This window comes from Oncorhynchus mykiss, chromosome 32 (genome assembly GCF_013265735.2).
Source record: "Oncorhynchus mykiss isolate Arlee chromosome 32, USDA_OmykA_1.1, whole genome shotgun sequence".
NCBI classification, from domain to species: Eukaryota; Metazoa; Chordata; class Actinopteri; order Salmoniformes; family Salmonidae; genus Oncorhynchus; species Oncorhynchus mykiss.
In genome coordinates, this window is record NC_050572.1 from 39420202 (window position 1) to 39443345 (window position 23144).

Sequence of the window (23144 nt, forward strand, 5' to 3'; positions counted from 1 at the left end):
TCCCCCTCTCTTTTTCCACTCTTCCACATCCCTCATTTCCTCTCACGGTTTCCTTCTAGACTCCACCTCCCAGGGAAGCAGAGGGACACGGTAAGGGAGGGGGTATAAGGAGAGAGAGCAACAGAGAAAGAGAGGGGGGGGGGCTGGCTTGTGTAGAATCAGTTGTTTTTTTCCTCCACTCATTCACTGCATTTTTCCAGACGGCGTGTGCAAACTTAGGCTCCGTACCTCACTGCCTGCCACCCATATCTCTGTCTTTCTCTCTCTGATTCAATTATTAATTCCTTCTGATGCTTTGTGGATGCAAATCAGGGATATTCCAGCCTCTGAATCCAACCCTCCTGTCCGTGCCTCTTCTCCTCTTATCCCTGTCTCAGCTGCACTCTTCTCCGATTCCTATCCATTAGAAATGTGGTGCTCTGTGGTTCTGGTTGTCTGTGGATTCTCTGCTTTGGTCCAGGGTAGGTCTGCCTCTCTATCTACTCTCTCTGACTACATTGAAAGAATAGAGTTACAAAGCCAGAGGGAAAGACTAGGAAAATATCACTGTAAAGGAGGAGAGGACGAATGAGAAGTGTCGGTGTATTTTTGTGTGAGTTTGTTGTGTTCGGTCAGTGTTTGTGCTCTTGTTTTATGTTTGTCTGCGTGTACATGCCTACCTGTGTGCATAGTTAATACAGTAGTCTACATCTGTTATTCAGAGCCTGATGTGACGTGGTGCTCAATGTAAAATACATGTTTATCGCAGGGACAGACATAAAAAGAAAGAGAGTCGGTTTATAAATTGAGAGAGATGGGGATAAATGCTTTACTAGGGAAGGATTTTATGCTGCAATCGTAAATGTAAAAACCTTGATCCCTCACTCTCCCCCCTCTATTTTCTCTGTTGACAGAAAGTGCAGTATTTATAGGATTGAACCAGCAGGGAACAGACAACTGTCAGTGGTGTTCACGTCAATTGAATGGTGTCATTTCAATTGAACACCATTATAGATCTGGTTCGATCTTGCTCCCTTGTTATGCTGTTATGGACATGTTTCTGTAGTAGAGAGAGTAGATGCGCTGTAAGCAGAGGAAGAGATAGGTTACTAAGGGAAATTAAAGGTATTACTACAGTATATCAGAGGCTGCTTACCCTGGAATTAGATAAAGAGACAGTGAACTTTCCTCTCAGTGCAAAATCGTAAATAATTTCCAGACCGCAACCTTTTGTAGAGATTCTTGATACTTTCCCGGTGATACCCGATTCTCCTTTGGCTATTGACACACAGTGGTAAAGGATAATAGCGACAGCTAGAAGTACACAGACCACTGAAAGCGCTCTTAACGTCCATTTGTACACCAAATGGATCTGAAACGACACACAACAGCAACACACATATCGGGAGAACATAACAACTACGGTTATGGGCCTATGAGGTTAAAAGCTAACAGCAAATACAGCTGCCAAAACCATTCACAACAGCTAGAAGCTGCCAAAAGATGCTAAGTCGACCTCAAAAAATATTTAATACCCACAGACTTGAGTTAGAAGCATACACAGCAGTAATACATCATAACGCACGTTCTAATGCAGTGCAAGATGGTGGTCCTACAGTAGTTGAATGCACAGGAGGCTACTGAGGGGAGGACGGCTCATAATAATGGCTGGAATGGAGTCAATGGAATCAAACTGATGGAAACCATGTTTGATGTGTTCGATACCATTCCATGAATTCCATTCCCACCATTACGTTCAGCTCGTCCTCCTAATTTGAGTAATAAAACAGAAACGCATCGAAGATATAATCGTCAGTAAAATTCTACATTTCTAAATGAGTCACGCAACACTTTCTTGAAACAAATCCTTAGCCTGCCTTATTTAATGATTCACACTACATACATTTTTAGTGCTTCAGGGGTTTTACACAAAACTGCTTTATTATTCATTAATTAGGTGTGCTTGCTGAAAGCAAAGCACAACTTTAGAAACTGTTCATACTTATTATTATTCTCCTTCCGCTCCCATAAAAGCTACCAATACCAAAACAACTTTACAACGTGCAGGCTGACTGTCCGCAGTGTGCTTGAAAGAAACTTGTTGATACTACCAATACTTTTCACACCACAACAACATTTGCATCCCAATGCATTTCAATGGCCATGCATTTCAATGGCCACAACGTAAAAGTTTGCATCGTTCAAACTTTAAAATGCGCTGACCAGCCTGGAATGGTGTGCTTGTCAACAGCTTTTTGATACAATTTACACTTTTTGAACTATAACTGTTTCAAATGTGCATAAAAGCTCAATAAGCTTGAATGGGAAGTATTTGGATACGCAAACGTTAAAGCTACCAACACCAAAACTACTTTATAGCATGCAGACTGGTCCTGGTACTGTTGCTTGAAAAAAACATTTCGATACTAATGAGACTTTTCCCACTACAATCATATTTGCATAAATCTAAATGCATTTCAGGAGCCATAGACTTGAATGGGAAAAATTCCGGTTCGCTACTACAGTAGTCTTCAACCGTTTAAGCTAGAAATGCCATTCAAACTTTAAAATGTGCAGACCAGTCTGGAATAGGTTACTTGTATGCAGCTTTTTGATACCTTTTATTTCTGTCACCTCTCTTCTGAAATCCCCTGCTCTCCTTTTCCTTCCATCTCCCTCTCCTCCGTTCTTCTCTCAGTGTCGGTGCAGGGCCCTCACCAGAGGACCCTGTTGAAGAACCTACTGAAGGACTACAATCGTATGGAGAGGCCGGTGGGCAACGATTCACACTCCCTCACCGTCTTCTTCTCTATCAGTCTGATGCAGATCATGGATGTGGTAGGGATCAATGTTCAGATTACATTTACGTTATTTTATCGGTCTGCGCCTTCGGCAATACCTGTGCCCACCTGCCTGTCTGTAAAAGTAAATCATCCACTGCACCTATTTATTTTTAAATTTTTTATACACAATTCTTTGAGTTAAGTCTCTCAATATACACTAGGTCCTCAGAATAAGAATTTACTTAAAAAAGGTTCACATCTTACAGGATGAGAAGAATCAGGTCGTCACCACTAACATCTGGCTTCGGATGGTAAGCACGGCACAGCTTCAAGTAAGAGTATACAGCTGTCGAAGTCAGAGTAAATGTATCTCAGGGGACCTTCTGTTATACACTGAGTGAACAAAACATTAAGGACACCTGCTCTTGACATGACATAGACTGACCAGGTGAATCCAGGTGAAATAAGGTGATCCCTTATTGAGGTCACTTGTTAAATCAACTTCAATCAGTGTAGATGAAGGTGAGGAGAGGATTTTTAAGATTTGAGACATGGATTGTGTATGTGTGCCATTCAGACGGTGATTGGGCAAGACACAAGATTTAAGTGCCTTTGAACGTGGTATGGTAGTAAGTGCCAGGCATACTGGTTTGTATCAAGAACTGCAACGCTGCTGTGTTTTTCATGATCAACAGTTTCCCATCAATATCAAGTGGTCCACCACCCAAAGGATGTCCAGCCAACTTGACACAATTGTGGGAAGCATTGGAGTTAACATAGGTCAGCAGCCCTGTGGAATGCTTTCGACACCTTGTAGAGTCCATGCCCCAATGAATTGAGGTTGTTCCGAGGGCAAAAATAGGGGGTGCAACTCAATATTAGAAAGGTGTCCTTAATGTTTTGTACACTCAGTGTATTTTCTGTTCACGTTGAAATCAATTGCCTTGTCCAATATATCCAGTTTGAGTCTGTCTTCCAGAGCTGGTTTGATCATTATCTTCAGTGGAACCAATCTGAATACCCTGGAGTGAAAAACCTTCGGTTTACAACTGACCAGGTGTGGACGCCAGACATCCTCCTCTATAACAGGTAATACACCCACAGTGCCTTGCGAAAGTATTCGGCCCCCTTGAACTTTGCGACCTTTTGCCACATTTCAGGCTTCAAACATAAAGATATAAAACTGTATTTTTTTGTGAAGAATCAACAACAAGTGGGACACAATCATGAAGTGGAACGACATTTATTGGATATTTCAAACTTTTTTAACAAATCAAAAACTGAAAAATTGGGCGTGCAAAATTATTCAGCCCCTTTACTTTCAGTGCAGCAAACTCTCTCCAGAAGTTCAGTGAGGATCTCTGAATGATCCAATGTTGACCTAAATGACTAATGATGATAAATACAATCCACCTGTGTGTAATCAAGTCTCCGTATAAATGCACCTGCACTGTGATAGTCTCAGAGGTCCGTTAAAAGCGCAGAGAGCATCATGAAGAACAAGGAACACACCAGGCAGGTCCGAGATACTGTTGTGAAGAAGTTTAAAGCCGGATTTGGATACAAAAAGATTTCCCAAGCTTTAAACATCCCAAGGAGCACTGTGCAAGCGATAATATTGAAATGGAAGGAGTATCAGACCACTGCAAATCTACCAAGACCTGGCCGTCCCTCTAAACTTTCAACTCGTACAAGGAGAAGACTGATCAGAGATGCAGCCAAGAGGCCCATGATCACTCTGGATGAACTGCAGAGATCTACAGCTGAGGTGGGAGACTCTGTCCATAGGACAACAATCAGTCGTATATTGCACAAATCTGGCCTTTATGGAAGAGTGGCAAGAAGAAAGCCATTTCTTAAAGATATCCATAAAAAGTGTCATTTAAAGTTTGCCACAAGCCACCTGGGAGACACACCAAACATGTGGAAGAAGGTGCTCTGGTCAGATGAAACCAAAATTGAACTTTTTGGCAACAATGCAAAACGTTATGTTTGGCGTAAAAGCAACACAGCTGAACACACCATCCCCACTGTCAAACATGGTGGTGGCAGCATCATGGTTTGGGCCTGCTTTTCTTCAGCAGGGACAGGGAAGATGGTTAAAATTGATGGGAAGATGGATGGAGCCAAATACAGGACCATTCTGGAAGAAAACCTGATGAGTCTGCAAAAGACCTGAGACTGGGACGGAGATTTGTCTTCCAACAAGACAATGATCCAAAACATAAAGCAAATTCTACAATGGAATGGTTCAAAAATAAACATATCCAGGTGTTAGAATGGCCAAGTCAAAGTCCAGACCTGAATCCAATCGAGAATCTGTGGAAAGAACTGAAAACTGCTGTTCACAAATGCTCTCCATCGAACCTCACTGAGCTCGAGCTGATTTGCAAGGAGGAATGGGAAAAAATGTCAGTCTTTCGATGTGCAAAACTGATAGAGACATACCCCAAGCGACTTACAGCTGTAATCGCAGCAAAAGGTGGCGCTACAAAGTATTAACTTAAGGGGGCTGAATAATTTTGCACGCCCAATTTTTCAGTTTTTGATTTGTTAAAAAAGTTTGAAATATCCAATAAATGTCGTTCCACTTCATGATTGTGTCCCACTTGTTGTTGATTCTTCACAAAAAAATACAGTTTTATATCTTTATGTTTGAAGCCTGAAATGTGGCAAAAGGTCGCAAAGTTCAAGGGGGCCGAATACTTTCGCAAGGCACTGTATAGCCATATCACGTCGTCATGCATCACATTTACATGCATGCGTTTTCTGCTTTAAACACTACAGTTTAGAGATCGATCCACCCTTTCCTCTCTCCTTTCTCAGTGCAGACGATGACTTTGACTCTACCTTTAAGACCAATGTGCTGGTTAACTCCAGTGGCTTCGCAGAGTATCTCCCTCCAGGTGAGTCTCTTTTTCTCTTTCCCACTCTGTTTTTTTTTATATATATATATTATGTATATATATATATATATATTATGTGTATATATATATATATATATATATATATATATATATATATATATATATATATATATATATATATATATATATATACACACAGTTGAAGTCGGAAGTTTACATACACTTAGGTTGGAGTCATTAAAACTCGTTTTTCAACCACTCCACAAATTTCTTGTTAACAAACTATAGTTTTGGTAAATTGGTTAGGACATCTACTTTGTGCATGACACAAGTAATTTTACCAACAATTGTTTACAGACAGATTCATTCACTTCTAATTCACTGTATCACAATTTCAGTGGGTCAGAAGTTTACATACACTAAGCTGACTGTGCCTTTAAAAAGCTTGGAAAATTCCAGAAAATTATGTCATGGCTTTAAAAGCTTCTGATTGGCTAATTGACATATTTTGAGTCAATTGGAGGTGTACCTGTGGATGTATTTCAAGGCCTACCTTCAAACTCAGTGCCTCTTTCCTTGACATCATGGGGAAATCAAAAGAAATCACCCAAGACCTCAGAAAGAAAATTGTAGACCTCCACAAGTCTGGTTCATCCTTGGGAGCAATTTCCAAATGCCTAAAGGTACCACGTTCATCTGTATAAACAATAGTACGCAAGTATAAACACCATGGGACCACGCAGCCGTCATACCGCTCAGGAAGGACACGCATTCTGTCTCCTAGAGATTAACGTAATTTGGTGCGAAAAGTGCAAATCAATCCCAGAACAACAGCAAAGGATCTTGTGAAGATGCTGGAGGAAACAGGTACAAAAGTATCTATATCCACAGTAAAACGAGTCCTATATCGGCATAACCTGAAAGGCCGCTCAGCAAGGAATAAGTCACTGCTCCAAAACCGCCATAAAAAAAAGCCACTGCACATGGGGACAAAGATCGTACTTTTTGGAGAAATGTCCTCTGGTCTGATGAAACAAAAATATAACTGTTTGGCCATAATGACCATCGTTGTGTTTGGAGAAAAAAGGGGGAGGCTTGCAAGCCGAAGAACACCATCCCAATCGTGAAGCACGGGGGTGGCAGCATCATGTTGTGGGGAAGCTTTGCTGCAAGAGGGACTGGAGCACTTAACAAAATAGATGGCTTCATGAGGGAGGAAAACAATGTGGACATATTGAAGCAACATCTCAAGACATCAGTCAGGAAGTTAAAGCTTGGTCGCAAATGGGTCTTCCAAATGGACAATGACCCCAAGCATACTTCCAAAGTTGTGGCAAAATAGCTTAATGACAACAAAGTCAAGGTAGGCCATCACAAAACCCTGACCTCAATCCCATAGAACATTTGTGGGCAGAACTGAAAAAGCGTGTGCGAGCAAGGAGGCCTACAAACCTGACTCAGTTACACCAGCTCTGTCAGGAGGAATGAGCCAAAATTCACCCAACTTATTGTGGGAAGCTTGTGGAAGGCTACCAAAAACGTTTCACCCAAGTTAAACATTTTAAAGGCAATGCTACCAAATACGAATTAATTGTATGTAAACTTCTGACCAACTGGGAATGTGATGAAAGAAATAGAAGCTGAAATAAATCCTTCTCTCAACAATTATTCTGACATTTCACATTCTTCAAATAAAGTGGTGATCCTAACTGACCTAATACAGTGGATTTTTACTTGGATTAAATGTCAGGAATTGTGAAAAACTGAGTTTAAATGTATTTGGCTAAGGTGTATGTGAACTTCTGATTTCAACTGCCTATATATATATATTCAACTGCCTATATATATATATATATATATATACACTGCTCAAGAAAATAAAGGGAACACTTAAACAACACAATGCAACTCCAAGTCAATCACACTTCTGTGAAATCAAACTGTCCACTTAGGAAGCAACACTGATTGACAATAAATTTCACATGCTGTTGTGCAAATGGAATAGACAACAGGTGGAAATTATAGGCAATTAGCAAGACACCCCCAACAAAGGAGTGGTTCTGCAGGTGATAACCACAGACCACTTCTCAGTTCCTATGCTTCCTGGCTGATGTTTTGGTCACTTCTGAATGCTGGCGGTGCTTTCACTCTAGTGATAGCATGAGGCGGAGTCTACAACTCACACAAGTGGCTCAGGTAGTGCAGCTCATCCAGGATGACACATCAATGTGAGCTGTGGCAAGAAGGTTGGCTGTGTCTGTCAGCGTAGTGTCCAGAGCATGGAGGCGCTACCAGGAGACAGGCCAGTACATCAGGAGACATGGAGGAGGCCGCAGGAGGGCAACAACCCAGCAGCAGGACCGCTACCTCCGCCTTTGTGCATGTGTCTGCTCAAACGGTCAGAAACAGACTCCATGAGGGTGGTAGAGGGCCCAACGTCCACAGGTGGGGGTTGTGCTTACAGCCCAACCCCGTGCAGGACGTTTGGCATTTGCCAGAGAACACCAAGATTGGCAAATTCGCCACTGGCGCCCTGTGGTCTATAAAAACGTGGTCAGATGAAGCAAATGCCAAACTACAGGAATGTTTTGCTATCACAGTCTGGAACATGTTCCGGGATTCTTCCGATGGCATTGAGGAGTACACCACATCAGTCACTGGCTTTATCAATAGGTGCATTGAGGACATCGTCCCCACAGTGACTGTACGTACATACCACAACCAGAAGCCATGGATTACAGGCAATATTCGCACTGAGCTAAAGGGTAGAGCTGCCGCTTTCTAGGTGCGAGATTCTAACCCGGAAGCTTACAAGAAATCCTGCTATGCCCTGCGACGAACCATCAAACAGGGCTAAAATTGAATCATACTACACCGGCTCCGACGCTCGTTTTATGTGGCAGGGCTTGCAAACTATTACAGACTACAAATGGAAGCACAGCCACGAGCTGCCCAGTGACACGAGCCTACCAGACGAGCTAAACCATTTCTATGCTCGCTTCGAGGAAAGCAACACTGAGGCATGCATGAGAGCATCAGCTGTTCCGGACGACTGTGCGAACACACTCTCAGTAGCCGACATGAGTAAGACCTTTAAACAGGTCAACATACACAAGGCTGCGGGGCCACACGGATTAGCAGGACGCTCCGGGCATGTGCTGACCAACTGGCAGGTGTCAGGCACATTGGCTAACCGGGCTATCTGCATTGTGTCCCGCCACCCGCCAACCCCTCTTTTACAATACTGCTACTCTCTGTTCATCATATATGCATAGTCACTTTAACCATATCTACATGTACATACCACCTTAATCAGCCTGACTAACTGGTGTCTATGTAGCCTGGCTACTTTTACCGCCTCGCTTCTGTATATAGCCTGTTTTTTTTTACTGTTGTTTTATTTCTTTACTTACCTATTGTTCACCTAATACCTTTTTTTGCACTATTGGTTAGAGCCTGTAAGTAAGCATTTCACTGTAAGGTCTACTACACCTGTTGTATTCGGCGCACGTGACAAATAAACTTTGATTTGATGGCGGCCAGTCAGAAAGTCCAGGACTCAATTGCACAGGGCGGGGTTGAGACCTAGGGTCACCAGCTTGATTATGAGCTTGGAGGGTACTATGGTGTTGAATGTTGAGCTGTAGTCAATGAACAGCATTCTTACATAGGTATTCCTCTTGTCCAGATGGGATAGGGCAGTGTGCAGTGTGATGGCGATTGCATCGTCTGTGGACCTGTCGGTATGCAAACTGAAGTGGGTCTAGGGTGGCCGGTCAGGTGGAGGTGATATGATCCTTGACTAGCCTCTCAAAGCACTTCATGATGACCGAAATGAGTGCTATGGGGAGGTTGTCGTTTAGTTCAGTTATCTTTGCCTTCTTGGGTACAGGAACAATGGTGGCCATCTTGAAGCATGTGGGGACAGCAGACTGGGATAGGGAGCGATTGAATATGTCTGTAAACACACCAGCCAGCTGGTCTGCGCATGGTCTGAGGACACGGTTAGGGATGCTGTCTGGGCCAGCAGCCCTGTGAGGGTTAACACATTTAAATGTTTTACTCACGTTGGCCATGGAGGAGAGGGAGGGGGTGGGGTGCAGTACTTGTAAGCAGGCCGCGACGGTGGCACTGTATTATCCTCAAAGCGGGAAAAGCAGGCGTTCAGTTTGTCTGGAAGCGTGACGTTGGTGTCCGTGACGTGGCTGGTTTTCTTTTTGTAGTCCGTGATTTCCTGTGGCATACATCTTGTGTCTGAGCCGTTGAATTGCAACTCCACTTTGTCCCTGTACCGGCATTTCGCTTGTTTGATTGCCTTGCGGAGGGAATAACTACACTGTTTATATTCAGCCATATTCCCAGACCTCATTCCATGGTGAAATGCGGTGGTTCGCACTTTCAGTTTTGCGCGAATGCCACCATCGATCCACGGTTTCTGGTTAGGGTAGGTTTTAATAGTCACAGTGGGTCCACATCTCCAATATACTTCTTTATAAACTCACTTACTGAGTCAGCATATAGATTGACGTTGTTCTCTGAGGCTGACTGGACTATATCCCAGTCCGCGTGATCAAAACAATCTTGAAGCGTGGATTCTGATTGGTCAGACCAGCACTGAATGGTTCAAGTCACTGGTACATCCTGTTTGAGTTTCTGCCTATAAGACAGTAGAAGCAAGATGACGTAGTGGTGGGATTTGCGCAAGGGAGGGCATGCATCACGGAAGTTAGAGTAGCAGTGATCGAGTGCATTACCTCCGCGAGTAGAGCAATCAATATGCTGATAGAATTTAGGTAGCCTGGTTCTCAAATTTGCTTTGTTAATATCCCCAGCTACAATAAATGCAGTCTCAGGATATATGGTCTCCAGTTTACATAGAGTCCAGTGAAGTTCCTTGAGGGCCGTCTTGGTGTCTGCTTGAGGGGGAATGTACAAAGCTGTGATGATAACTGACGAGAATTCTCTTGGGAGGTAATATGGCCGGCATTTGATTGTAAGGAATTCTAGTTCGGATGAGAAGAAGGACTTGAATTCCTGTATGTTGTTACGATTACACCATGAGACGTTAATTATGACACATACACCCCCACCCTTCCTCTTCCCAGAGAGGTGTTCATTTCTGTTGGTGCGATGCATGGAGAAGCCCGGTGGCTGAACCGATTTCGACAACATATCCCGAGAGCCATGTTTCCGTGAAACATATAATGTTACAATCTCTGATGTCTCTCTGGAAGGCAACCCTTGCTCGAATTTCATCTACCTTGTTGTCAAGAGACTGGACATTGGCGAGTAGTATACTTGGGAGCGGTGGGGGAAGTGCACATCTATGGAATCTGACCAGGAGGCCGCTCTGTCTGCCCCTTTTGCGGTGCTGTTGTTTTGGGTTGGTTTCTGGGATTAGATCCATTGTCCTGGGTGGTGGTCAAACAGAGAATCCGCTTCGGAAAAGTTGTATTCCTGGTTGTAATGTTGGTAAATTGACATCGCTCTTATATCCAATAGTTCTTCCCAGCTCTATGTAATAAGACTTAAAATTTCCTGGAGTAACAATGTAAGAAATAATACATAAAAAAAATAAAAATACTATATAGTTTCCTAAGGACTCGAAGAGAGGCGACCATCTCTGTCGGCGCCATCTTGCGGAGATGGCGCCGACATCACTGTATTTCACTGTAAGGTCTACCTACACCTGCTGTATTTGGCATGTGACAATTACAATTTGATTTGATTTAGTTGGAACAAAAACTTGCAGTACTCTAGTAACAGGGTTGCTTACCCCTGCCCTACATAGTGCACTACTTTTGACCAGACCCCAAAAGTAGTGCACTATAAAGGAAATAGGCTGCCGTTTGGGACAAACACTAAGGGAAAGGAAGGAAATAGGTTTTTGAAGGCTGGGGTGATCCATCTTGTTTCCTGTGTAGAGATTGTTTTTCAAGGGAGTTTTAAGATATATTTTTCGACAAGTTGCAGTTTGAGGATATTTTGTGTCAAGGAATGTTGCTTGTCGGATCAGCTTTTAGAGTAACCTAATTGTTAGCTTAGAGGACCTGTTACAGGGCTGCAGGAGAGCAGTGAATTGAAAATGGAGGTAAGTGTAGCTTTTAGCTAATCAGTTTAGTTTTAGGTTTAATGAATTTAGAGAAAATAATGAGTTATTACAATGGCCTTGCCACAGAGCAAAGAGGTGCAGTTGTAAGTAAATTGCATGAGTTTTGGAGAGTTGTAAGTTGTGTTTTGGACTGTTCATTGTTGACAATTTCCTTGTCACATGCCTTTATGGCTCAGCGGGAAACTATAAATCAAATCAAATTGTATTTGTCACTTGCGCTGAATACAACAAGTGTAGACCTTACCGTGAAATGCTTACTTACAAGCCCTGAACCAACAATGCAGAGGTTTTTTTTGTAAGTAAGAAAATATTTGCTAAAAAAATAAAAAGTTAAATAAACAAAATTACATAAAAAAATAATTAACAATAACAGGGGGTACAGGATCGAGTCAATGTGCGGGGGTGCAGATTAGTCGAGGTAATATGTACATGTAGGTAGGGGTAAAGTGACTATGTATAGATAATAAACAGCGAGTAGCAGCAACAGAATAAAAAAGGGGGTCAATGCAAATAGTCTGGATAGCCAATTGATTAACTGTTCAGCTGTCTTATGGCTTGGGGATAGAAGCTATTAAGGAGCCTTTTGGACCTAGATGTGGTGCTACAGTACCACTTTCTGTGCGGTAGCATAGAGAACAGTCCATGACTTGGGTGGCCAGAGTCTTTGACAATTTTTAGGGCCTTCCTCTGACACCGCTTTGTATAGAGGTCCTGAATGGCAGGAAGCTTTGCCGTACGCACTACCCTCTGTAGCGCCTTGCGGTCGGATGCCGAGCAGTTGCCACACCAAGCGGTGATGCGGTCGGATGCTGAACAGTTGCCATACCAAGCAGAGTATGCAATTGAGATTCTCCCAATGAGTACTGTATAGTTCAGGAGAAAGGGGATATATTGGGAGGCACCCAGAGAGAGCCATATATATTGGTACGCACCCAGAGAGTGCCATCTAACCACTAGGTTACCTGGGGCGACAGGTAGCCTAGTGGTTAGAGCATTGGGCCAGTAACCCAAAGGTTGCTGGATATAATTGCCGAGCTGACAAGGTAAAAAATCTGTCATTTTGCCCCTGAACAAGACAGTTAACCCACTGTTCCCCGGTAGGCCGTCATTGTCATTAAGAATTTGTTCTTAACTGACTTGCCTAGTTAAATTACATTTATTAAAAACATAGAAAGAGAAAATACTGATCTCTACCCTGGAGATGACATTATGTGTGATTTCCCCCCCCAAATAAATCTTGTATTAGACATTTTATGTTTATGTGATGACTACGTTTTATAATCAATACTGGATTTAATTTAGTATTGGTTTGATCGTCAACTTCTGGTTGCATTTTCGGAAAATCAGCTAACCCATTCAAATTGCTTTTCTAACCACCTGGCTGTCCCTTATTTGCATGACTTGTGTCTCATAATTAATGTTTTTGAGTGCTGTTTGGCTACTATGGCATTGTGGTTTTGTGCTCTACTGGAAAACTCAATAGGATTGATTTGTCATTTCAGTAATTGCTTTGCTTAAGTTTGCCAGCAATCTAAACTGTGTAGTACTTGGTGTGTCATCTCTGTGTTTCCCCCTGTGTGCATCAATAATGTAGTACTTTGTGTGTGTTTCTGTATAATGAAAATGTTGACTGCAGAGTAGAGATCAGTGTCACTCTCTATATCGCACTATATTTCCGTTCTCCTGAAGTGTACTCATTGGGAGAATATCACATCCTCTCTCCTCACCTAATTTTCAAAACCCATTGGATGAGAAAGCCAGAGGTCCCGCCCATCTGACCTTCTCCTCCAATGGGTTTTGAGAAGGAGGCGAGGAGAGAGGACCCGAGGAGTGTGCAATTGAGATTCTCCCCCTCACTACTTCCCAAAAATCTTAAAGTATTAGATTGGTGGAGAAAGTCGAGCAAGCCAGGACCGTCTCCTAAAGTTGATTCAGCTGCGGGATCGGGGCACCACCAGTACAGAGCTTGCTCAGGAATGGCAGCAGGGAGGTGTGAGTGCCTCTGCACGCACAGTGAGGCAAAGTCTTTTGGAGGATGGCCTGGTGTCAAGAAGGGCAGCAAAGAAGCCACTTCTCTCCAGGAAAAACATCAGGGACAGACTGATATTCTGCAAAAGGTACAGGGATTGGACTGCTGAGGACTGGGGTAAAGTAATTTTCTCTGATGAATCCCCTTTCCGATTGCTTGGGGCATCCGGAAAAAAGCTTGTTCGGAGAAGACAAGGTGAGCGCTACCATCAGTCCTGTGTCATGCCAACAGTAAAGCATCCTGAGACCATTCATGTGTGGGGTTGCTTCTCAGCCAAGGGAGTGGGCTCACTCACAATTTTGCCTAAGAACACAGCCATGAATAAAGAATGGTACCAACACATCCTCTGAGAGCAACTTCTCCCAACCATCCAGGAACAGTTTGGGGACTTTTCCAGCATAATGGAGCACTTTGCCATAAGGCAAAAGTGATAACTAAGTGGCCGGGGAACATAACCTCGATATTTTGGGTCCATGGCCAGGAAACTCCCCAGACCTTAATCCCATTGAGAACTTGTGGTCAATCCTCAAGAGGCGGGTGGACAAACAAAAACCCACAAATTCTGACAAACCCATCAGTGTGGCCCAGAAGTTAATTGACAGCATGCCAGGGCGGATTGCAGAGGTCTTGAAGAAGAAGGGTCAACACTGCAAATATTGACTCTTTGCATCAACTTCATTTAATTGTCAATAAAAGCCTTTGACACTTATGAAATGCTTGTAATTATACTTCAGTATTCCATTTTAACATCTAACAAAAATATCTAAAGACACTGAAGCAGCAAACTTTGTGGAAATTAAAATTTGTGCCATTCTCAAAACTTTTGGCCACGACTGTATATGCATAGTACATATTTTCTTAAAGAGTATATGTGGACAAAAAGTAAAATGTCTCTCATTCTCTTCAAATCGCCCTGTGCACGGGAAAGTGTCTATATTTCTTATACTTCACTCTTGCCTCCCTTTTAATCAATCTCTTTCCACGTCTGTTAGGGATTTTCATGAGCACATGTAACGTGGACGTACGTTGGTTCCCCTTCGACATCCAAAAGTGTGAGATGAAGTTTGGCTCGTGGACGTACGATGGCTGGCTGATGGACCTACAAATGAATGAGGCCGACATCTCCGGGTACATGTCCAACGGGGAGTGGGACCTAGTGGGTCAGTGGGGTTGGAATTGCCCTCCTAAATTTCTGTTATCAATTTCTCAACTTCATTGTCAACTCAACTTCAACTTTTATAAAAAAAATATTTATTCTCTCCTTTACTCTTTTTTTACTCTCTCAAGGAGTGCCAGGTACTCGTAGCGAGGTGTTCTATGACTGTTGTAAGGAGCCCTACCCTGACGTGACGTTCGTTGTAACCATCCGCCGGCGCACTCTCTACTACGCTCTAAACTTGCTCATCCCCTGTGTGCTGCTATCCTCCATGACCCTGCTCATCTTCCTACTGCCTGCCGACTCTGGAGAGAAGATCTCTCTGGGTGAGCAGAGAGGAGAACATGATCCAAGAGTGATAGAATAGACTAACCTTATTTTTTCTAGAAGGAACACAGAGAGGAGAGGATGAGAGGATGGTGGACAGCAGCATGGAGAGGAGGAAATGCATTAGAAAGTATAGGGCGGAAATAAGAAAAGGACGTGGGGGAATAATGGTGACGGGGAAGAAAAGATGACAGGAGAGGGAGAGTAGATTGATTCTAGAAAAAAACAACTAAAAAAGTGGAGGAAAACAAAGAAGACCTAGAAGAACTTTGGGGATGTGAAACATTTTAACCTAATTTGAGGCTGCATTACGCTGCATTGTATTACACACCACAGCCAATTAACATATTGATGTAATTAAGCCCAGGAATTGATTAGGGAGTGAGAGCATACACACAGCCTTCTAGGAATTCAGCTTGACACCAGGTTTTAAGGAATTAAGTGCCAAGATACAATATAGCCTGGTATCAGCCAGGCTGTACAACACAAGCTATGTACCGAATACCTATCGTAGTGTGGAGAGGCTGTTTTCTTAACTCTAAATCGAGTCTCATGATAAGGGTAGAAATGCTCCCAGTTTTGTGCTTTGGCACCGATTGGTTATTACCCCCCAAAAAATGACCCGAGGGGCATTAAAAACTCTTGCTATTTGGATTTGAAAACGAGCAGTTGTAAAGCAAGGGGTCAGCGCTCACAGCCTATTTGTGTGTGGGGGTGTTACAGCGAGAGAGATGTAGGAGTGGAACAAACCAGTGTAAAAGCACAGCAACCTTCATTATTGAGGCTCTATCTGCATCCCAAATGGCATCTCATTACCTTTATAGTCTACTACTTTTGACCAGGGCTCTGGTCAAAAGAAGTGCACTGTATGGGGAATAGGGTGGCATTTGAAACGCATTGATTGTGCCAACAACATCAAAGGAGCCTCCCCAGCCGCTCACGTAAGGAAGACTTGGGAGTTTGGTATCAACCAGGCTAGCCAAGATAAGCATATTGCTTAAATGAAAGCCACTGTCCATTTCTTACTTTGACATTCCTAAAAGTGATTTTCTGATTTCCTCTCAACCCTTGAAGGGACATTCGTTTTTTTTATCTATAGAGCGAACAGGACTGACTCACTTGACAGACGTTTGTTTTATCGGCTTGCTTCTGGACGGTACCAGTTATGCCAAGAAAGCACTTGTAAAATGTGGGTTTAAAAAAAAAGTGGGACAGAGGTAATGGGAGGAGATGAAGATTCAATCTGATGAATGAAGATGGAGAAGGGAGGGAGTTGGGGGGGGACAGAGACAGCTGGGGCAGATGGATTGCTAATATAGGGTAAGCATATGTGTGGGTTAGAAGTAAGGCTTTACTAAGGGCAATTGAAGAATAGGAATGTAGTAAAGTAATTTCACTTTGGGTACATTACTCTGTCACACTTTGCAATTTGCATCAGATCGAACCAAATCGAATCATAGTCAATTGAAATGAATAACCATTGGCTTGATTGGTAGAGACCATAAAGTATTTGTCAAACGAGATGCCTATAAGAAAGTTTATCTTTACAAATGTGGATTTCTGTAGGCTTGTCCGGGATCAAAACTGAGGCACTGATGTTAATAAATGTGTGAGAAGCGTGGGGAAGTAGTGTGTGTTATAGTTGCACTGAGTATTTCAAAACCCAAGAGCCTAGTCAGTTATGGAGATGGTGCTCAGCATCCACTCACTGTTTTATACATTTTTAATATCTTCCGCTCTCTTTTCAGGTATCACTGTGCTGCTCTCTCTCACTGTCTTCATGTTGCTGGTGGCAGAGATCATGCCAGCCACTTCAGATTCCATCCCTCTCATAGGTGTGTGTTCTTATATGCGTGTTAGAGTCTAGAATGTGTGTGTACGTGCACTTGAAATAATTGTCCCAAATGTTTGTCAGGCCCTGGTGATCTAACCATCTGGTTGTCCTTAAATGTAATTGGCTAAATAAATCTGAAAAATTCGCTGCTGGAAATTATGTACGGTGAGCTCCCTGTAGCCAGACAGATGGCTACTAAAACACAAATGCAGTCCACTGAAGCCCAAGAAAAATGCCAAGTCATGATCAGCAAGAACCACTGTTAGCATTGTTATTACAAATGGCTTCCTCTCTCTACTCTAATTGTTTTGTCTCGTTCCTCCTTTTTTGCCCACCTTTCAGGACAGTACTTTGCCAGTACTATGATCATTGTTGGGATGTCAGTCATAGCTACAACGGTGGTGCTGCAGTATCATCACCATGACCCAAACGGAGGACAGATGCCCAAATGGGTAAGGCCAGAGCTCATGCAGTCTACTCCAGCCAAAGACAGTTACATTTTAGTCATTTAGCAGACGCTCTTATCCAGAAAAACTTACAGGAGCAATTAGGGTTAAGTGCCTTGCTCAAGGGCAAAGACAGATTTTTTTTACCTAGTCGGCTCAGGGATTCGAACCAGAGACCTTTTGGTTACTGGCCCAACGCTCTTAACCGCTAGCCTACCACCAGTCATTACAAACTATTTAGCATTTCCCGTTGGAAAACACGTCACGCTTCGCTCTATGCGCTCACCTGCCAATCCCTCCGTGGCTGGTCTCCTGGTATATCACAATGCTACAGTTTTTCCCGTTACGGTTAATGCTAACAAGCCAACTATTTTTGTTTGCCACCCTCCTTTGGTATAGCCATTTCCTCTTTGCTGCAGCTAGCAAAACACTTACGGTTCGTTCTTGAATTGCAGTGGCATTTTGGGCATGGCATTTTGGAATAATTTTTCTAGATTTGTATTTTATTTCAAATGTATTTGGGTACATCTTCCCATTGTAAATCAACTAATGTGGTAGCTTAATGACTTTAAATCATTTGTACCACTATAATAACACTACCACCAGTAGGAGTAGTAACAACGATGATGTAACACCATTGACAAATTTGAGGTAATTGAGGATTTTCTTAAATGGAGGCCACAGATGCTCAAATCCAAGGTCATTAACCCTTAAATGTTGTTACCAAAGTAATATGATTAATAATTTTTCTTCATTTAAATTGAGTAACACCAATAACGCTTTGTATTTAGACACACCAAATGATCAATGGAGTCCTCAAATGTAAGACATTAAAGGGAGGGAATGCTTAAGGTCCATTTATATCTTTGTAATGAGTGTTTTACAAGCAGGTAACATTGACATAACATTTTTAAACTTTACGTTTATTTACTTTCTAGCATTCTAAATAATCGATAGATATCTCTAAATCTCAAAAACATGTCACTACAACTATACTCATCACTAGTGGGACAAGCCAATTTGCTTTAAACAATTTGCTTCAAACAATGTATAAACATACATTTTTATGCAGTATAAAGAACTTGCAGTGAGGTTTATCATTGATAAACAGTTCAATTAAAAAACAGAATGATGTGATGTGCAACTATTTGTCATTTTAAAGCGTTTTTCTTTTTATGGTCGCAAAGGTGTAAGGCGCAAATCAAAAATGCCTGATGCAATACCTGCCGCCATGCTACCTTCTACCCCTTAATTGCTACCCTCTTTATCTGCCCTTCACTCCAACTGTAGTAGACTATTCTTTCAATGCCTCTTTCTATAGTTTTCTCCATCTTTTCATCCTTCAATCTCTAATTTTCACATCCCTCTGTATTTGTCCTTCTAAACTACTTATACTAACAAATCACTATACATCTCCTCACTCCTTTGCAGTCTGTCCAAGTTCAGATCAACAGTACCATACCTTTCGGTTGGACCCAATAATACATTGGGTCTGTAGGCTTGTGCCTGACGTAGATTCTAGATCTCAGTCTCTCACTTTGTGCAATACTTTGAAGCTTTTCCAAATGCATCTCTCAGCTTCCCCTGTTTGGCAGCTACAGCATTTACAGATTTATTGATGTCATCAACTCAGAGAATGGGTTTAGTGAAGGAGAATGGATGGGTTGAAGATGCTTTATAGATTGGTGCAATCTGCAAGGTCTTCCCACTGATAAATGGCCCACTTTGGGTAGTCAGCTGGCCAATTAGCAACATAAATGATGGGGGTTCAGAGAAGGGCATCGAACGGCAATGTTAATAATTGCACAACAACAACAGACACTATAGAGGCCCACAGTGGAGGTGTCATAATACCCATAAAACCTAGCGGTCAAATGGGGAAATGATTCCAATCATTTTTCCGCCATTCATTTTTCCAATTGGGAATTTTAGAAACACTTAAAATAAGGGCTGTGTTTCATGTAGGCTTACCCTGGCGTTTTGATAATCATGTAAATCTCTCTCGGAGTTGACTTTTATCAATATATTCACGGCTCTATTTACTCTCAGATTCGAAAATGCTATTTAGCGTCAAAGTACAGTGCATTCGGAAAGTATTCAGACCACTTCACTTTTTCCACATTTTGTTACGTTACAGCCTTATTCTAAAATGGACTAAAATAAAAATCAATCATCAATCTACACACAATACCCCACAATGACAAAGTGAAAACCGGACTCTCAGACCATGAGAAACAAGATTCTCTGGTCTGATGAAACCAAAATGGAAGTCTTTTGCCTGAATGCTAATCTTCACGTCTGGAGGAAACCTAGCACCATCCCTATGATGAAGCATGGTGGTGGCAGACTCATTCTGTGTGGATGTTTTTCCGCAGCAGGGACTGGGAGACTAGTCAGGTTTGAGGGAAAAATGAATCGCAATGTACAGAGAGATCATTGATGAAAACCTGCTCCACAGCGCTTAGGACCTCAGATTGGGGTAAAGGTTCACATTCCAATAGGAGAACTACCCTAAGCACACAGCTAAGACAATGCAAGTGGCTTCAGGACAAGTCTCTGAATGTCCTTGAGTGGCCAAGCCAGAGTCCGGACTTGAACCTGATCGAACATCTCTGGAGAGACCTGAAAAAAGCTGTGCAGCGACCCTCCCCATCCAACCTGACCGAGCTTGAGAGGATCTGCAGAGAAGAATAGGAGAAATTCCCGACATACAGATGTGCCAAGCTTGTAGCGCCATACCCAAGAAGACTTGGGCTGTTATCGCTGCCAGAGGTGCTTCAACAAAGTACTGAGTAAAGGGTCTGAATACATATATTTACCGTTTTTTATTGTCTAAAATCCTGTTTTTACCCTGTCATTATGGGGTATTGTGTGTATACTGATTAAATTGTGTTTTTTCTCATCAATTTTAGAATAACGCTGTAACGTAACAAACTTTGGAAAAAGTGAAGGGGTCTGAATACTTCCCGAATGCACTGTAGACATCATGCAATACTACAAATTCTAACAAGCTCCTGCACATCATCTCAATCCGACACTTTTGCTAACAGGTAGTGTGTCAATTTAAAACTTGCACCAGACAATTCACAGAATTGTCAATTTAAAGAAATGTAGCCAATTGAATCATTATTACATTTAGATAGTTAAACCAAGATAGCAGTGCAGACCAGAAGCAGTGGACTTGTGTGTGTTTGTGTCCTCAAAAGTTGCAGTGGGCAGATGATCTGCTGTAACTCATTCAGAACGAAGATCGTCATTTCGTCTTTTTTTCCCTAGCCTCTCTCCACTTGTGGAAGTATTATATGCACATTGATAGCTTGCTAGAAAACGTCTTCACCAACTGATTTAACATGCGAGGAGAAATTGCTAGTGAAATGATCAAGCGATGAAGAGCAAGTGAATGGAGAGAATTACATGCCAAAGTATTACTTTGAAGTTTTGTGATTGGTTCACCCAAGTGAGCGTCATCCCAAAGCTGGGACTTGTTGAACGTCCCGGTTTTCACAGAGCCGTAGGCAGAATTTTTAAAGAAAATACCTCAACAATGACTATTTCTCTTGGCGGGTTTTAATGTACAACATTTTTGACCCCCTACTGCTTTCAGATATAAAGAAAAGACGGTATAAAGTCAGGTTTTTGTCTAGATATAAAAGGGATAAAAGACACCTAAGGGGGAGACAAATGGCGGTGTCTAACTTTAATTCCATGGTTAGAATTTAAATGAAGCTTTATATAAAGGTTTCCTGCCTTAGGTGATTTTCTCATTCTTGTGCTCATGAAAGTAGCGTTGAATACAAAAGGTCAAGTTGAACATACCAGCATCTGCACACACCACCCACTGAGTCAAACTTTTACCAGCTGAAAGGTTTTCCCCTAGTGTATTGTCAAGTGCACTACCCTTTTTAGGTGTAGGTGTATTCCTCACTAGATGTGTTTACCTCCCTTGCTATGAGTGTACAAAACATTAAGAACACCTTCCTAATATTGAGTTGAAGTGGATTTAACAAGTGACATCAATACCGGATCATAGCTTACACCTGGTCAGTCTGTCATGGAAAGAGCAGGTGTTCTCAATGTTTTGTACACTCAGTGTATATTATAACACCCTTCTCTGATTGATTCTCCTTTCAGGTTAATGTGGTCCTACTGCAGTGGGTAGCATGGTTCCTACGTATGAAGCGCCCAGGGGAGAGTGATGACCCAGAGCGACCACCCTGCGCCCCCCACCTACGGCGCTGCTCCTCAAGCTCCCAGAGCGGTAGCATCGCTAACCCTCCAGACCCCACACTCCACCAACTCCACCCCCAGAACCTGGTCCCTCTCCAGGCTGGCCCCCAGCACTTGGGTCATCCCCATCTTCACACCCAGTCCAGCGCCAACAACAATGGAAACCTGCTCTACATTGGCTTCCAGAATCTGGACGACCCCCCACTGCTCCCAGATCACATCCAGAATTACAGCATCTCGGCCGGGCCTCCTCGAGTAGCAGGCAGTCCCCCTCCCCATCTGCCCCCTCCATTCTGCAGCCCTCCGCCACCCCCCACCCCCAACGCGGACACCGTGGGCTGCCCTAGCACCATTTCCAGTGGCGGAGTTTTCGGAATGGGGGGTGGAGGACAGTACTCAGCAGGGCGTATAGGCGACCCCCAGCTCCAGGCTATTCTGGAGGAAGTGCGTTACATGGCGGACCGCTTCCGTGAGCAGGATGAGACGGAGAGCGTGGCCGACCAGTGGAAGTTTGCGGCAGCAGTCATCGACCGGCTCTGCCTGGTGGCCTTCAGTGTGTTCAACATCATCTGCACCATCGCCATCCTCATGTCCGCTCCCAACTTTGTGGAGGCCGCCTCCAAGGACTTCTTCTGAGGAAGAATAGGATGGGGCAGAGGAGGAGGAGATATTAAGAGTGAGAGGAGAAGTAGGGGAGAAAGAGCAGGATGTGGAATGATTTGGGGCTCAGTCTAAGAGGGCTATTGTCGGGCACAACAGACTCTCGTGTCAAGATGAGGGGGGTTCTTTGGAGATGTCTAAAGTACATCTCAAGATGGTCTATTGAAGTCTATCAAGGACCTCTGATGAAATGGAACAGGATGGGGAGGGATGAGTTTATGGGAGAAGACTAAAAAAAGGCATGGTTCAAGGACTGTAGAGGGTGAAGTCAATTGTATTGAACTATAAGGCTTTCTCAAAGACCTATAAGAAGTGAAGGTGAGCAGGATGGGCAATAAGAAAAGTGGAATATGGGATAATTCAACCTGAGATTGGGAAGATTGCAGTCCCTACAGAGAGAAACAGAGAGGAACATACAGATATATAGGGCTGTTTGATTTACTGGCAGAGAGAAGATAACCCTTCACTCTCAAGTCCCAGAAAAGGCAAAGAAAGACGGCATCATTTACTGAAAGGGGGGACCGGGAAGGAGGGGGAGAGACTGACTTTTACAAGGAGAGACAACAAGGAATGAGTGTGTGAACAGACAGAGGTATTCTATGGTGACAGCGAAGGAGGGAAGGTCCAACAAACTAAACTGGGCAGTGTTAATGTGAACACTTAGATCTCCAGGATAAAACAGAAGAACACATCAGATGAGAGGAATAAAAATAATCTCATCTTT

At 42.9% G+C, this 23144-nt stretch overlaps 1 protein-coding gene across 1 annotated transcript; it reads left to right on the forward strand.

The window, feature by feature from the left end:
- The first annotated feature begins 160 nt into the window (after positions 1-160).
- Positions 161-23144, forward strand: chrna11 (cholinergic receptor, nicotinic, alpha 11). The gene is made up of 10 exons (XM_036971524.1): positions 161-461; positions 2678-2817; positions 3029-3073; positions 3742-3851; positions 5589-5668; positions 14763-14930; positions 15058-15252; positions 17002-17088; positions 17430-17539; positions 21665-23144. Exons 1-10 carry the CDS (start codon positions 302-304, stop codon positions 22394-22396), a joined length of 1827 nt encoding a protein of 608 aa, XP_036827419.1. The 5' UTR covers positions 161-301; the 3' UTR covers positions 22397-23144.

Excerpts from the sequence above, each read along its gene's own strand:
- chrna11 (XM_036971524.1), top strand. The coding sequence starts at position 302 with ATGCAAATCAGGGATATTCCAGCCTCTGAATCCAACCCTCCTGTCCGT. Across the intron at positions 5,669-14,762 it reads CGCAGAGTATCTCCCTCCAG|GGATTTTCATGAGCACATGT; the intron begins GTGAGTCTCTTT and ends CACGTCTGTTAG. Across the intron at positions 17,540-21,664 it reads GAGGACAGATGCCCAAATGG|GTTAATGTGGTCCTACTGCA; the intron begins GTAAGGCCAGAG and ends TTCTCCTTTCAG.